Source organism: Cinclus cinclus, chromosome 6 (assembly GCF_963662255.1).
Source record: "Cinclus cinclus chromosome 6, bCinCin1.1, whole genome shotgun sequence".
Lineage (NCBI taxonomy): Eukaryota > Metazoa > Chordata > Aves > Passeriformes > Cinclidae > Cinclus > Cinclus cinclus.
In genome coordinates, this window is record NC_085051.1 from 1,914,951 (window position 1) to 1,931,218 (window position 16,268).

Here is a 16,268-nt window from a genome sequence, read left to right on the forward strand (position 1 = left end):
ACCTCTGTAAAAACAGTACTTATTAAACAGGTTAATTAATAGCTTTGTTTTAGGGACACTGGAAACAAGATTAGTAACTCCTTTATTCCATTTGGGTTCCATCCCATGCCCAGTCACCTCAGCATGACTGTCTCCACCTAGACAAGTACATGGCAGATTTTTGACTGCAGGGCTTTTTCCACCTCTTCCAGAGGAGGAAAACATAATGTCAAAATAATACCTCTTGCACGTGCAAGAGAAAAAGTCTATTTTGTGTCAATTCTTCATTCCTGTGAGAATTAACTCCAAGAGCAGGCAGCAGCCCCTTTGCTGTCAAGTGACTGTAAGGGATATGTGGTAAGCGATACGTGGAACAGGAGCAGTGGGCTACACCCACAGTGGTGTTAGTGCAAGGAAAAGTGTCACACCAAAGCTTAACCCAAACCCTGCAACTCTGCATGTTCACTCTGTGCCCCTGGGGCTCTGACTCCTACCCCCACCCACAGAGGCACGACACAGCACAGCCAGGGCAGGCACTTCCTCGCTGGACTTCCTTTGGGAAGGATGCATCAGTGATTCTATGAGCTAAGCCTCCCCACAAAACCCTTGCAGCGTCCTCTCCCCGTGGCCAGCTCACCAGAGATTACTGCACACGCAATTTTCAGCAGCTGACTCGTGCAACACCCACTCCTGTGAACATGTGTGACCAAAGCCCTCACTGAGCCCCACTGCCCACAGCGTTGGTGAGAGCCAAGCGTGGCAGAGCAAGGAAAACTCCAAGTACTAAACGAGTCATTTCATAAGTATCCTGACTATTCTCAGGACTCTTATCCCTACCGCCACCATCCTTTTCCCTCAAGCTCATTTTCTAATTTCTCTTCGCCATTTGTACTCATTTCTATTTCAAGTTGTATGTGTAGGGTTTTAATTATCTTCTATTTTGGGGCATTAAAAGATTCTGAATCATCCCACCTTCTGGGAGATTAGTAAATCCAGTGATTATCAACAAAAACGCTGCTGAATGCCTATTATCCACGCTAATTATTCAATTACAAAATATGCTGGAGCCATCAGCAGGACACTTCCATTTTATGGTTGAATAAAAGAAAAAACATCTTTCAAAACTGCTCTAAAGCAATTATTCTAAAACTTGCTTTTCAGAGCTAATCTTTCCCCAGTACTTCCATGCTGGTACAATAAAACCTGTGCATAGAGATCAATGGATGTGGCAACCCACGCAGAAAAAATTCAGGAGATGCAGAGACTTGTCTTGGACACCCCACTAAGACAAGGCCCTAATTTGTATTCTTTTCCTCTGAGTACATTTTGTTCCTGCCTAACCTTTTCAAACACCTGGATGCTGCCAACATGTGTCAGTATCCTGACACTCTTCTGGTCTCAGTATTTTAAGCATACATTTAGCATTATGAAATTAATTTTCAGCCTAATCAGTCCTAAGACCATCAGTAGCTCAGAGTCTTTACAGTGATTTCTCCACTTTCTAGCACTTCACTCCCTTTTTAAAAAAAATATTTTAATAATGATTTAGCAATCACAGCACCTATATGACATCATCCGGCTACAGTCTGAGACGAATTGCCTGACTAAACTGGCAAGGAAACCCAGCAGCAGGTGGAAAAGTAGCCTGGGACAGATGTTTCCCAACAGGTATTTACAGCAGTCAAAGCACTCACTAAAATACACCTCCTCCCAGGTCTGTCAAGCCAGTCTTAAATTCAGAGATGCCCTTATCCTTCGTCACCACAGCAAACTGAGCTACTCCAAAACTCCTCTAAATCCTCCTAACAAACCTTGGGTGCATCTCAAAGGAATCTTTCGTTTCTGGGATCTGTTTGTGGCACCTGTGGAACAAGAGTTAGGCAACACAGAGCAGCTTGCCAAAACAAGCAATTTTGAAATTAGCTAACCCACCAAGCACCACTACATGAAGATCTCACATTAGCTGTCTGAAATTCCCCTTATCAGGACATTTAGCTAGTACAAATAAAGATGCTCTAGCATACAGGATTTGAGCAGAAAACACATCTGGAAGCACACCTGTACTAGGCAACAATTTGCAAGGCTTACCTGGCTTTTATACTTTGACAAAGATTTTCAAGAGGATTTTCAAAGGGCCACCATAGAATAGTATCTACACATGTTCTGCTTCAGGGGAGGATGGGAATAAATAGGGGTTTTATTCCAAGAGATGGCATATGCAGGAAGCCTATCAGTGCCTTGTAATTCCAGTAACAGTCTGTGCTCACCCTAGCAGCAAAAGCAGCATGGATGTTACCATGCAGAATGGGCTCTGGAGAACAGAGCAGATATGTGGGAGTCAGCTCTGCATGGTGCAAATGAGCAGGTCAGGGATTACCAGGAAACACTCCTGTCAGATGTACTTGTAGGCATGTTTTTATACATACACATGTAAATATACACATGAGCTTTAAAATATGAAACAAGGATGAATAAATACATCTCAGACTTGCTATTTTCAGGTGCATTAGCATCTGCTCTATAGATACAAAAGGTCAAAAAGGTTAGACAAATGACTATATGCAACTTGTGACTTAATATGAGAGAACTGTGTCTGCTGCCTGGCTCTAGGGTCTGTTCTTCCATTTGGGGCTAAGTGGACAGGTTCCTGTTTCTCTTCTATTTCCAGCCAAATGGAAAAGCTCAGCACAGCACTCCAGCCACCATGACTATGTTTGTTTAGAACCACATGGTCATACCCTTCACTGGGTCGTTCCTCATCTTTGTGTGGCTACAATGGACACTGGTGGCTCCATGGAGAAAGTTCTCCATATCAAATGGAGAAATTACTCTTCCCAGTCCAACCTGGAATGATTCTGCTCAACCTTCAGTATCAGAGTCGACAGAGAAGATGACTGCCATTTGGTAAAGCCACCCACCCACCTCTCTCATGAAGACTGAGGTCAACTAACGAGCAGCATTTCTGTTCTCTCCTACCTAAAGCCGAATACAAAAAAGTAACATAAAGTCAAAATATTGAAAAATTCTTCAAGTATTCTGTTTAAATTACTATTTCCATCCCCATCTGATTTTTGCAGTTGCTTAACTTCAAAAACAAAGAAGACAAATGTTAATGCAGAGCCCTGTGCATGTACAAGTAGATGCCTGACACACCCCAGTGACTTGTTTTTATGGGAGTTGCACAGTAGTCCCTGTGTTGCCTCAGTAACAACTCCTACACTGGGACACTTGAGGAAACCAGGGCACAACTTAATGAGTACCATGGCACGTACTCTGCAGTCCTAAAGCTACTTCAGCAGTGTCTGGGAGGAGCCTGTTTACTCCCTGCCTTCACATTTTCAAAGAGAGTATGAAGAAGACTGTGTCACCCACGACATATGTACAAACCCCAGGGCTGGGCAGAGCGATGTGACACAGTTACTGGCACAAATTATTCCAGAGAAATGACCAAAATACTGAGTTTGAAGTATTTTCTTAAATGTCTTCGACCTGTTTTTTTTTTTTAAAAAAAAAACCCTGTCTGAATGCAATTTATTAAATCAAATATTCTGTAAGAAAGAAGAGACATAAAAGCAAATGAAAGGGAACAAAACAGTGCTAGCCTTGAGATGGAATAGGGAAGATCCCAGATCCTGTGAGGAAAACATTCCAGCTCAGTACCCACTAGATTAGTGATGTTTTACAATACCCAAACCCTGTTCTGGATTTCACATGCTGCCTTTGTAGGGGAGCTAGCCTACAGTAAAGGAGAACTGATGAGCTGCGAGCACACCATTGGTAGCAGAAACAGCAATGGGAAAAGCAGGACAGATGCTTTATGGACAGCAGAGCTGGATGTGACAGGATTCTCAAAAGCTGGTAGGGAAAGTTTAAGAGGTGAGCAAATAAACAAGCTAAAATGTCTTCTTCTGGGCTTACCTTTTTACTCTTTGCAATTGTAAACATTCTTATAAAAGCTGTTTACTCTTCCTCTTCTCTAACAGCCTAGAGCTGCCAGACCAGGCTGGACTGAACTCCCCTCTTTTTAATGCCTTTTTTTTATAGCTTTTTGCTTTTCTGGTCAGGGAACAGGAAGAGAGGAAATATGGAGGCCAGGGCCAGAGAGCAAATTCAATAAGGATTTTGTGATTTCTTTTCAAAGATAGCCAGCTCCTAAAAGGATTTGAAGAGTCAACAGGTGTCAAGGAAACTATTTTCTCTGGAACTACAGCACCTCCTCACATTTTTACAGTAATTGCTAGGGACAAGACATTATTCTTGCAATTAGGGGACAAATGCAACAGTCTACAAAATCTTGACACAGCTGATGTGCAGAAAACAGCTCTGCACTTTGAAATGAGATGGCCACCTCCAATATACTGTAACCCCATTTTGAGCTGAAGCTTTGCAAATTCCAGCAAGTGATGATTCTTTAGTGTAAGACAGTAAGATCTTTGGGAGCTTTACAACTAACTTGTCTAGGATCAGAATTTAATCCAGAGGCAAGGACAATCTAAAGAGAAGAAATAAAGACTCAAGATAGCCACATGAAAGTACTCTTCATATGGCATGTTTGGACTTATTCTTCCTTTCGTAATGGTGAAGCCAGGTTTGTTTTTTGTTTATTTTTATAGTATTTTTTCAGAATGCACTTCAATATTAAGCATTCATTACTCCTTGGACATGAACTTGACAGTAGATTTCAGTGATGATTCAAGGGTGCCTAGGATTTGAAGAAGACAAATTATACAGCCTTTGGCACACTGAAGATTTTAGCTTTGTACCTTACTTTTTTTTTTATTTACAAAGCTGGCTAAGGAGAAAGCAAAGGGCTACTGCACTTCTCTTACTCTATCCCCCTCAAGCTCTGATTATCTGTTTTAGTCTATGACAGGTTTAATTCTTATTGTTTCAAACATCACCACAAAACAGTAACACAAGTATTTCTCTCAATTTTGTCATTTACATTTCACTTACCCTTTTATTCTCAGCTTACAATGGGAAACTGTATTTATACAAAATCTTTCTAAAATATGAAACAAATTAATTTAATTGAATCCTACATATTCAGATAAACATTAGGAATAATATTTTTTTCTAAATTCACAAAAATAAAAGATAAAATAGTTTCTCTCAAGATAGTTGCTTGTTTTTCATTCCTATTTCTTACATTGCTGGAATTTCTTAGTATTGTTGTTCTGTGTCACTGGGATGTTTTACTGAAATAGATGGCCGTACTACCAGAAAGCTTTGTCAGATGGCTCTCAGACAACACAGTTTATCACCCTAAATGTAGCTTTTGGCCCACATTTGGTAACAATTCAGTTCATGTTCTAGAACCCTATGTCAAGCACACAAGGTATGAGAGAAATCTATAAGCAATCCCCTGAGTATACAGAAGCAAGAGAACCAAAATAATAGCTCCTAAGGTCAGTCTTGGCTAGAATGTATTTTAATAATATGAAATATTTTAAATTTATTTAGAAGAAAAAGAATCAGAACTTCCAGATGTAGGACTAAAATTGCCTTTTCACCCAGACCCCTTATGTCTGGGGTGCCTTTGTCTACGTTGTAACCATCATGTGCTGGGTGTCATCATTTTTAAGAGGAGATAAAGGCAAAACTCAGAACAAATGAAATTCAGCTGGGAAAGAGAAACTGTTTACTCAATTTAATACATGCACGTAGACATAGGCGCTTTAAAAAGCTGTAGAGACACTTTAAATGTATTTAATCTAAGCATTTAATTCTTTCAGATAGCAGTGGTTCTGTGTGAGTGCTCGTGACAGCTGCCCCTGCTTTTAAGTAAAAAGAGAAGTACAAAGCAATCAATAACAGTTTTAATCCACAGTATTCTTCGGAGGCCTTTGAAAATGTGAGGAGATACGGGTTTGAAATATATCATAGTTGTGAGGGTCATTTACCACTGTAATTAAAACAGTGGCGTTTTTCTTCATTATTGCTTGGCATTAACATTTCTCACCGTGTTCTCCTTTTTCTGGTGCTTATCAGCAGTGCTTTTCCCTACAGACTTTAATTTGTTCAGAAAATAAAAGATATGCCATGATTTAGCACATAGTTTAGGCGTGGTTCTTTAACGCTGGTAACCAGTACCTTCTGTGACAAAAACAAACAAACAAACAAAAAAAAAAAAATCCTAACCAAACAAAAAAAAAACCCCACACCTCGTGAATTCTCAGAACAAGCCTGAAAAGAGCGGCAAAAGGAAGGAGTGGGGTTTATTAAGAAACCCAGCAGATAATTGTAGCAAATGCGTATTATAAAGATGAGTCACACAGCAAAGGCTGAAACAAAAGGCAGCGTGAGGACAGAGAAAAGCACATCGAGCTAGGTAACACACACAACGCGCTCCGTCCTTCAAGTACTGCACACAACCAGCCAAACCTGCTGTCTTGCAGTTTCTAAACACAATTACATCCCCTGATGAGCACATACCTCACAAGACACTACCACAGGGCCATCTTTCAGTCTGCCACTCACACACAGTCATCGGTTCTTATCGTACCGTCTTAACATTGTCTGCGTTATCTGGACCAAGGAGTAAATAAATTGCCGCTTGCTTTTCGCCACCAGCCGGACCTCCCTCGGTAACACCTCACCACTGGTGCCGGTTTCCACGCTGCTGCCAAGACCCCGATCTCACCAGCACACCCACGAACAGCATCCCGGCTCTGTATTCCAAGAATTCCTGCTCACACAGGAACGCAGCACACGGTTTATTCCTTGACCGCACACTCAAGAAATTAAGGAATAACTTCTTTATATTCATTTCGGGGATCACGAAATAAAGGAGGCTCCCGAGAACAATTTCTTTATAGTAGCAAAGGCACTGCTCTCCCTAATTAGGGACCTGTTGCGCTTCGGACACGCAGCACTGCTGCGAGGAGACAGCAACGGGAGCTGCAGAAGCTGCACAAAAGCACCAGCAGCAACTTTGTCAGACTGCACTGACACGGCCCATGGAGCGCCCTGGTTCTGTCCTGTCAGAGCAGCGATTGTTCCCGGAGCTCCCTCTCGCTCCCAGCAATGGGAGCAGAAAGCCCATTTGGGAGCCGGAGCCACGGCGGGTCCAGAGCTTTCCATACTGCACAGGGCTTCGTGGGAAAGTGCCCTGGTCCTTTCAGCATCCCAGCTACAGCCCAGAGGCTTGTTTCTCCCATTCTGGGAGAACAATTACTGCTTAATTGTTCCAAATCTCCTGGCAATACGTTTGTCACTGGGAAAGCTGCAGTTCTTGCAATGGGCGCCTGGATTTACAAGGTAATTAGTGTTGACAGTGTTCCCAAACCTACTGTCATTCTGAGCGGATGGCACTTCCAAACCGTGCTGGGATATACACATCCTTCTGTGCTCATGATTTCTAACGAATTACGGGGGGGGGGGGGTGGAAGAGGGAAAATTGCGAGATTCATTCATTTTCGACCAAATTTGCATTGAAAATCTGTTTTTCATATAATGGATGCATACTTCTGATACACAGCAGCTCCAGTTCCTTGCTCCAAGGAACAAAACCAAGACAAATGACTGCCACGAGAGTGACAACAGAAAGCCTGAATGATGAGAAATAAAGTCACATCATTCCTGGTGAAGGAGCAAACAAATATAATAAAAATCCAAGGCACCTAGTTTGGTTTTGTTTGTTTGTTTTTCTTGGTATTAAATCACTGCAGGATCATTACACTACAGTAATTTCCCCAGGAATTGTCCCCAGTCTTTGGAAAGATGCTACTTGGAGCAAGTACTAACTAATATATAAGCATGACATTTCCTTTTCTGCATCATTGCCCTCTGTATGCTAATAAAATGAAATGGCCAGAGTAAACACTCACCCATGTATTATTATTTAAAAACTGTCAAAACAACACAAGGAGAAAAATAACAATGGAACGAATGTCACATGAAATGAACTGTAATGCAAGATTTAAGTACAATCAATACATAATTAGAGTTCCCTGGAAGAAGCAATACTTTTCATACGGTTTACCTGAAGGGTGCTTTTTCTTATGTTTAGGCTGAGACATTTATTTTAAATGAGACTTCGAAATGTAGTGTTTTATTATTTCATAAAAACAACAACAAAGCAAATTCTACTATAGCATGTGGTGATTTGGCTAAGGTATCATTTCAGGTTCAAATGCAGTATAAGTTTAGCTAATAAAGAGAACATAAAAGCACCTCCTTAGCTTTGTGTCCTTATTAATTTACTTTAAAATGGCACACAAGAAAACTTGGAACCACTGGTTTAACTACAGAAGACAGCTCTGTTAACATGAATCCCAGCTTTTTACAGAAAAGGACCCCAGCACTGCAGTTACCATTAAGCACAAGAGTATCTGTCTGCTTGTCTGGTACGATCACCATGGCACCCAGATGCTTTAGAGATAAATATGAAAACACAGTCCTTAATTCAAAGCGCATGCAATCTGTCAAGGTAAATTTACACAGGGGTAAACTCGTAGGGGGCTGGGAATTCACGTGCAGGTCTGGACAAGATGACATCAGCAGTACAGGAGATGCACACAGAGGTCAGGAACATCAGTCATTTCTGCAAAATTAGCTTTGATAACAATAATGGCCTCATTAGAGACAGAAATGTAGCTTAAGGTGGGACACACAGCACAGTCACCATGGGTTTGGAAGGTGAACTGAAGCAAGGGGTATTTTGTGGATCAAGCTGCACACTGTGAATGCAGGAGGAGAGGATGGTGACTATTCCATTATACTGGCATTTCCAGGATTTGTAAATCAAGTTTGCCTAAAATAAGGAGATTGAAACAATCCCAAACTTTGGGTTCTATCATATGGCTCCTAGGTTTCTGGGATCTCACGATGTACTTGCATCACACAAACAAGCTTTGTTTCACAATAGAGGGAAACAAACTCAGAAGAAAGAAAGATTGATTGATTCTTATGTAAACCCTTGTTTCCTGGAGATGAGCTTTCAAGCAAAACATCAAATACTAAAGTTGCATAGCAACCTCCCCACCCCCAATACAGGTGGACTGGGTGACCAGTTCCACCTTTCCTGTTTCTCCAGGCTGCACAAACACAGCACTTGCATAGGTAGGATTTATGAGCTTCCTAGCTGTGGACACCCTGTGTTTAAGAAAAGAAGAGTTCTGCCCAAAACACCCTGAGGTGGAAACCTGTGGTGTTCTGTGTTCACATTCTCCAGTACATTATGAAAATGAACAGCACGTATTGTCTTATAAACCCACTCTTACACGTCATCTTATGATGATTGGATTATTCAGCTAAGTAGAAGGCATTTGAGCACAAACAACATTATGCTTAGACAGTCATTTATTGCTAATCACTAGTATTTTTTGGAAGCACTACAGTATTATATCCACTAATCACAATGAACACTGAATTTTCTATCACTGGCTTTAAGTGAGAAATAACTGCAACCACCACTATGTTTTGTCTGTGTATTTGCAACCAGAGTAAGCAAGCATACACTAAAAAACACCTGAGGCTAAATACCGGCATGCAAAAGCATAAAACCAATTACAAGTATGTTCTGCCCCACCTCATTTTGTTCTCCTTTTTATTCGTTGGATGATTTCTATGCTGCCTAGTGGCAAGTTCCCTCTTTGATTTCCAGTCATCCTTTGACGACTCTATTTTCCTTCCATATGCTCCTACTTTCTACTTATTACTAACTGTCAAAACCCTTACGCCCAAAATGCGCGTGACTTTTTCCTAAGATAAAGTTAAAATACTTCAAAAATTATTAATCTTTGCAAGACGCGACTCGACGGCAGGACTCACAGAATGACACTTGCGATGTCCAACGCGGCAGGAAAAAGTCCTGGAACGCAGACGTAAAGTCCCCCCCGAGTTGGTGCCGCGCCAGTTTCCCTGCCGGGAGGCTGCCAGGTACGTGCAGCTCGCCCCCTCTCCCGCTTCCAGCCGAGCCGCAGCGGTGTTTGTCTGCCACCTCCCGGGGCAGTCCCAGCGCCGGGGACACCGAGCGGGCACACGCCGACACGGACACGCCAGCGGTCACTAGGCACGTTTGAACGACCCCAAAAACACTTCGGTAAAGCACGCTCAAAAAACTGAGAACACTGCAACCAGTGAACTGTGCTGCTATTTGTACACGTTACCTCGTCTTTCTCCCTTCAGCTGCAAGGCCTCATTTGGACGCCACTTTAATCCAGAATAGCGTTTTTCCGATGGTTCTTTGTTGTCGTTGGTTTGGTGGTTTTTATGTTTTGGTTCGCGTTTTTTTGCGTGTTGTTTTTTTTAACTCAGTTGTGTAATTTGAGGTTTTCTACATTTCTTCTCTTTTTCTGCCCAGAAGTTTTGCCCAGGCAGAGCTAGTGGTGATCTTCAGAGCCTTGTTGCAGCCTGGCAGTGAACAAGGGGGAATGCCAGAAGAATGGCTGCTGGACAGGTGGGCCTGACTGTGCCCATCCTGGGGCACTGATCTGCACACAGACTGTACACCCAAAGCACTCAGGACATGTTAGATCCACTGTACACTACAAATGGCACATCCATAAATACCTGACCACAAATCTCAAGGGAAAAAAACAATGTAATCCTGCCTCTGAGGATACTCAGTTGTTGGCTTAAACAATTTGCTGCACTATGTTCACTGCTTAGTGTTTCATCCTTAAAATACAACTTTGACCACAGAGATCCAGCTTCAGATTTCCTTTCATTATGGTAAATTTTCCAAAGAATCCGCAAGGCAATATAAATAAACATTGATGAGTACTAATAATGATCCACAACAGCAAGAAGTGTTATAGAAAGGCACCAACTACTTGCACTGGGAAGGAATTCTGCACTGAACACAGAACAAGATTTAGAACAAGCTTGTTTAGTCAACATGAGGATTATTTATACTTTTCTGAGAAAACTGAAGAGCTGCTTACAAAAAAATAAATTATGTAATACTGTAAAAACAGCATTAAATGTCAGGCAATTCAAGCAAATTAATTGATATCGAGGAGGCTAGAATTCAATCCCAAATTTTAACATCTTATTACACTAATAAACTACATTACTGAAATTATGTAGACTGCTGTAAGTATTTTCTACTCATCATCCTAGCTATTCACTGGTCTATTCAGCTTTGTTTTCTGCTTGTACACTAAATTTCTAAACTCCTTTCAATCCCACTGCTTCCTTCTCCTCCTCACCACCCAACCCCCACCAGATGCTTCCTTCCCTCTTGACTACAAACCCCAGCAGTACCAGTGCAGAGCCCAAGAAAACAAACTCAGCAAAGCCTGTTTGGGTTTTGCTTTCTCCTGTTTGACATTGCTGCACTTGATTTGTGAGACACAGCTCACTGGATGTCAAGTGGGGAGCAATACCAGTTTGACAGAAGCACGAGTTTCACTCTTAATTATGACCTATGGGAATATAAATTTAGACTGTCTTCTCTTTTTTAGTTCACAGAATCCCCAGGGTGTTGTCAATTTAGAAACACAAAAGGGGTGATTATGGATTCTGTAGGGGACCCATGCACTGCAGAAGTCTCAGCTGAGGAAACACCAGGGCCCACCATGCCCCTGGCCAAGAGCAAGATGGGGTCTCTCAGTTTTCAGGTCCTTACCTTCACCCTGTGTTTGAAATCCATCTCAGAGGAGGGGTGACAGCCCACAGCCTCCAGCAGCGTGGTGACACTGGTGACACAGTGGGAAGGACAATCTTCAGCATCCTCTGCACTCTGGTAGCTTGAGATTCAGCACTGACACATAGAAATTAACAGAGCAGTTCAAATCTAAGGGCCTTAAACTTTCTCTCTAGCACTGAGCTGACAGAATTCTATGTGTGATTGAATCCCTTTAAAAATAAGGTTTCAAACAATGTTTTTAGTGGTTATAATTGCACAAAATCTGTGATTTCATAACTAGTGTTTAAAATAAGCTGCTAAAATGCCTCGGGAAACAGGTATGTTGGGTCTGTTTGATAACCACTGCCCTGACTCTGTGAAAGCAGCTTCCTTTCAAATTTGCTTTGCTTACAGTTTGCCAAGATCTTGGCCTGACAGCCTTTAAGGTTCAACATCTATTTAGGCTCTCATTTTCTTCCAGTTACAAGTACCACTGACCTGTAGGTACAGTAGTCTTCAGTTCCTGAGCAGCTTCAGATTTTTGATTTCTACCACATTCCCTCCCAGAGCAGGATAATCCACAGTTAATTCATTCATTCTTTATTAATTCATGGCTTGCCATTAAGTTCCACATCAATGACTGAACTAAGCATGAATCACCACAGCACAGCAGGTATTATAACAATGTCCTCTTGCTTTGATATCACAAACCATCCGAAAATTGAAGTGCAGCCCTTCCAAGCAGCCAGGCTTGTAATCATGTCCTCGCTGCCCCAGTTACCTCAGGCTGGGAGCCCTGATATTCACAACAAAATGTAAACCTAAAGAACTAGAAAAAAAGAAATAATTCAGCCAGGTCAGGGAGGCAGCTGACACTGCAGCCCTGGAATAACAAAAGTATTGTCTAATTAGAGGCTTCACCAGCATTGTGTCAAGCAATTACTTTGAAGGAATTAGCTCCTGTATAAGAAATGGAAAAACATTACAAGAACAAATTGGAAAATTGCAGGGTTTTTGAAAAGAAATCGCATTTATTTCTCAAATAATTTCAAACAAATTAGGCTCATATCACAAAGTCCCTGCTCTCCAAGTTCAGGACAGCTTACTTGCCAAGACATGTTTGTATTTCACTTTTGAATAATCACATCTCTGAGAAATGTTACCGCACAATTAGCCAAGTAACTCCCCCTCTCTGCTCCCTTTATTTTCCCAGGTGAAGGTTCAGGTCGCATATTATGCTTTCCTTATGTCCTCTTTCCACACACTTCTGTGGTTAAAGATAGTGACTTCTGGAAGATGAGGCAGAAGGAAAACCCAGCGCTAACACCGGGTTACTTAATGTATTTCTGTATTACACAATTTTAAGGACACTTACACTGCTCTTGTGAAGGCAGCTAAATCACCTTGGTATCTGCCAAGCCTTCTACAGATCTTTATTTTTTTTCCAAATAGCCCAGTTTCCCTGCGGTGGCTGATTCAAGACCCCATTCTCACGAACAGACTAGTGGATATTTTGTAAACAAAACTAATTAACTTTAGGGGAAGCTGTTTCCTGCGCCCTTCAGGTCTTTTGTGACCGCGATCTTAGCCTCTGTTTCGAACTTGCCTCCACTAGCAAGAGCTCTTGTGAGGTGGAAGGGACGCGTCTGCTGCTAGCAGCCACCGCTGGCGCTCCCTCTGCGAAAGCAAAGCGCCGGCGAGGAGCCGCTGGAAGTCAACAAACTCCCCCGATTTCCTCCGTCCCTCTCGGGAGAGCCATGAGCGCGGCTACAGCGGCTCCCGGGGCCACGCTCAGCGCCGGGCCGGGCCGGGCAGGGCAAGTATCGCGGCTTCATCCTGCCCGCGTGGGGCTGGAGCGGCTCCCGGGAGCCAGCTGTGCCCCCACAGTGCGGAAAGGGAAAGGGAAAGAACGCACAGGGAGAGGGAAGCAATAGAGAGAGGAAGAGGAGCGGGATGAGGAAACACCGCCCCAGGGCCGCCTCCCGCGCTTCGCCCCGCCCCTTCCGGCCGCCCCCGCGCGCCGCGATGACGCACTTCCTCCCGCCAGCCCCGCTCCCCCGCCCCCGGGCCGGAGCTGCCGCCGCCATTTTGCCGCTCTCTCGCCGCCGCTCTCCGGGCGCGGCGGCTGCGGCCGGAGGAGCGTTTTTAAGGGGCTTTAACCTGCTTGGGGCCCCCCAGCCCGGTCTGAACGCGCCATGTCCGGAGAGGGAACCGCCGGCGACCAGGTGAGCAGGGGCCGGGTGAGCGCAGGCCGCGCCCCGGGGCAGCGGTGCGGTGTGGGCTCGGCGAGGGCGGGCGGGCGGGCGGGCGTGCGGCGGGGCCGAGGGGAGCGCGGCCCTGCCCCGGGCCCTGAGCCCGGCCGGGGCTTTCCTACCCTACCGTCCGTCGGAAGGAAGGAGCTCCCTGTGCCCCATCGGCGAGCGAGGGAAGCGGGGAGTGGAGCCGGCCTGGGCCAGGCGGTGACGCGCCGGGAGCTCCGGCTCGCTCAGCCCTCGCCTTCCCGGCTCAGGGTGAGGTGGACAATGGACGTCCCGGCGAGCTCTGCGGCCGTGGTCTCGCTCGGTCGTGGTCGGTGAACACGACACCCTCGGGAAGAAAATTGCAACCCGAATAAGCTGTTCACAGTGGCAGTTTGCGATGTTATGTAAAGTGAGCGTTGAACTCGGGCGTTTAATGTTGAAGGCCTCTTTAACGACATCACCTGCTTCCAGAATAAATCACTGTTAATCTACGATTAATCCTTTAACTCGAGACAATAAATACGCGTTTATTTGGTAAAGGGTCTTCTTTGTGGTACAGCGTTCATTCCGTTTAGTAGGGAACTAAACTAATACCCAGGAAGTGCCACCTCAGCATGAGGAAGAACTTCTTTAGGTTTAGGGCGGCTGAGCATTGGGACGGCTGCCCGGGGAGGACGTGGAGTCTCCCTCTTTGAACGCATTCAGAAATCACCTGAACGTATTCCTGTGTAGTATGCTCCAGCAGGTGACCTTGCCTGGGTAGGAGGGTTGGACTAGGGCATCTCCAGAGGTCCCTTCCAAACCTAATAGTTCTGGGGTTCTGTGAAATAACTAGAGTTTCAGCGGAGTTTGGCTTGGGAGTTTCTTGCTTCTTTTTTTAATAGACTGAAGTATGTGTTTACCCTAACCTCTTAAGTTATATGGAGGTACCATCAGAGTGTTGTATGTCCCTTTCTAAATTTGATATTACTGTGAACGATTTCCGACCCACTGGCAGAGTCGTAAGAGTCAAAATGTTTTGGTTTTTTTAGTAGTTAGGATTATATTTAAAATCAGTATTAATTGGAGGGATGGGGATCAAAGTTCCTGGTTGAGGGAAGTTATTGGTAAGTCACGTGTCCTAGTAACCAGTGTAGCCATCAGAAATACTTAAAATCAAGCTGTTGCCTTAGTGCTTCTTTTAGTGGCTTTTTGTTTGTAGAATGCTAGTTTCTTAACAGAACTGAATGAGTTTCTGTATGTCTGGGCCTGTAAAGTATGGTGTGTACATTTTATAAGACCACTATTTTTGCGGATGGGGTGGGTATAGGGAATGTCACGCTGGGAGTGTAAAATAGTCAGTTTCTGCCTCATTAGGATAATTTCCCAAAATTCCCCCTGTGCTCCAAGTTTATCAGGCTGGTGAGTGTACTTGGAGTATGTTTGAGCAAGAGGCTCTTCAGAATGGTTCCCTTCATCATGAGATAGATGGCTGCAAAGAAGTAAGAATATGCCACAGCAAAAGTTTGTTAATGCTCGTGTGTAGCATGTTCCAGGTTTAATCTCCCCACTTCAGTATGTTTTCGAGGGTACTTTGATGTTGCATAGCTTAATTAAACTGTTTGTTAAAGTAGCATGTGTGTTTCTGTAGCTATTAAGGTGTTACTGTTTAACTTCAACCGTGCTGACTTTAGGTTTCGTTTTCATTTGCAAGGGAGAATTTGATAAGCAGAAGGTTGAGTTACTGTCTGTCTACAGAATAAAAGTGGCAGGTGTAATACTGTTATGCCATATCTCAGAGGGGTTTAGCATTCCCAAACCTGTAAACTGTAATTTGCAACCTCTGTAAAGCACAAAGGGCCATACAAAGGTTCCTTTTTTTGCCCGTTATTGTTACTGTGTTCATGTTGGATGTGCTTCAGATTTAAAAAAACAGCTGTTATGGGTTCTTATAGGTTGGGTTAATTTTTTTTTTATTTATACTGCTCCATCCTCTTGTTGAAGGCCTCTGGATTCTGATTTCCTACAAGTCTCTGATTTTGTTTTGTTCAGTTACTCCCTTCCATCAGTTTTCTTCACTTTCAGTGACAGCTTTTTTCTCGCCTGGCAGACTTGTGTTTGTGACTCCGGCTGTTGCCGTAGGCCCTATCCAGATCCCAGGGTCTTTAGCGACACTGCCATGGAGTTTTCAGCACAGAGGCTCCCATGCAGTCCCTTCAGTGAGCCTGGCTGTGGTCTGGCATGGCTTGAGGGATCTAAATCCAGTGTCCCTGGAGGGAGGAGCAGCAGAGCCTGGTGACTGGGGCACCCACGCTGCAGCTGCTCTAGACCAGCCTGGCGCTGCCTCAAAGGCCTTGAGCTGAGCATGCACAGTGTTCTGAGGGTTCTAAATGTGCCTTGCTGTAGGAAACTGAAGCTGGGCAGAGGTGGGATTGCAGCTGCCTTTCCTGCTTCGGGTTTCTTCTGCTACTTCCAGCTCTGAGGTTTTGGGTGCT

At 43.9% G+C, this 16,268-nt stretch overlaps 1 protein-coding gene across 1 annotated transcript in view; it reads left to right on the forward strand.

The window, feature by feature from the left end:
- The first annotated feature begins 13,617 nt into the window (after nt 1-13,617).
- CSTF3 (cleavage stimulation factor subunit 3) overlaps nt 13,618-16,268 on the forward strand; it is a 47,625-nt gene continuing 44,974 nt past the window's right edge. The window contains exon 1 of the mRNA XM_062494371.1: nt 13,618-13,779. Coding sequence (XP_062350355.1) covers nt 13,750-13,779 — 30 coding nt within the window. The 5' untranslated portion in view covers nt 13,618-13,749. The remainder of the gene's footprint in view (nt 13,780-16,268) is intronic.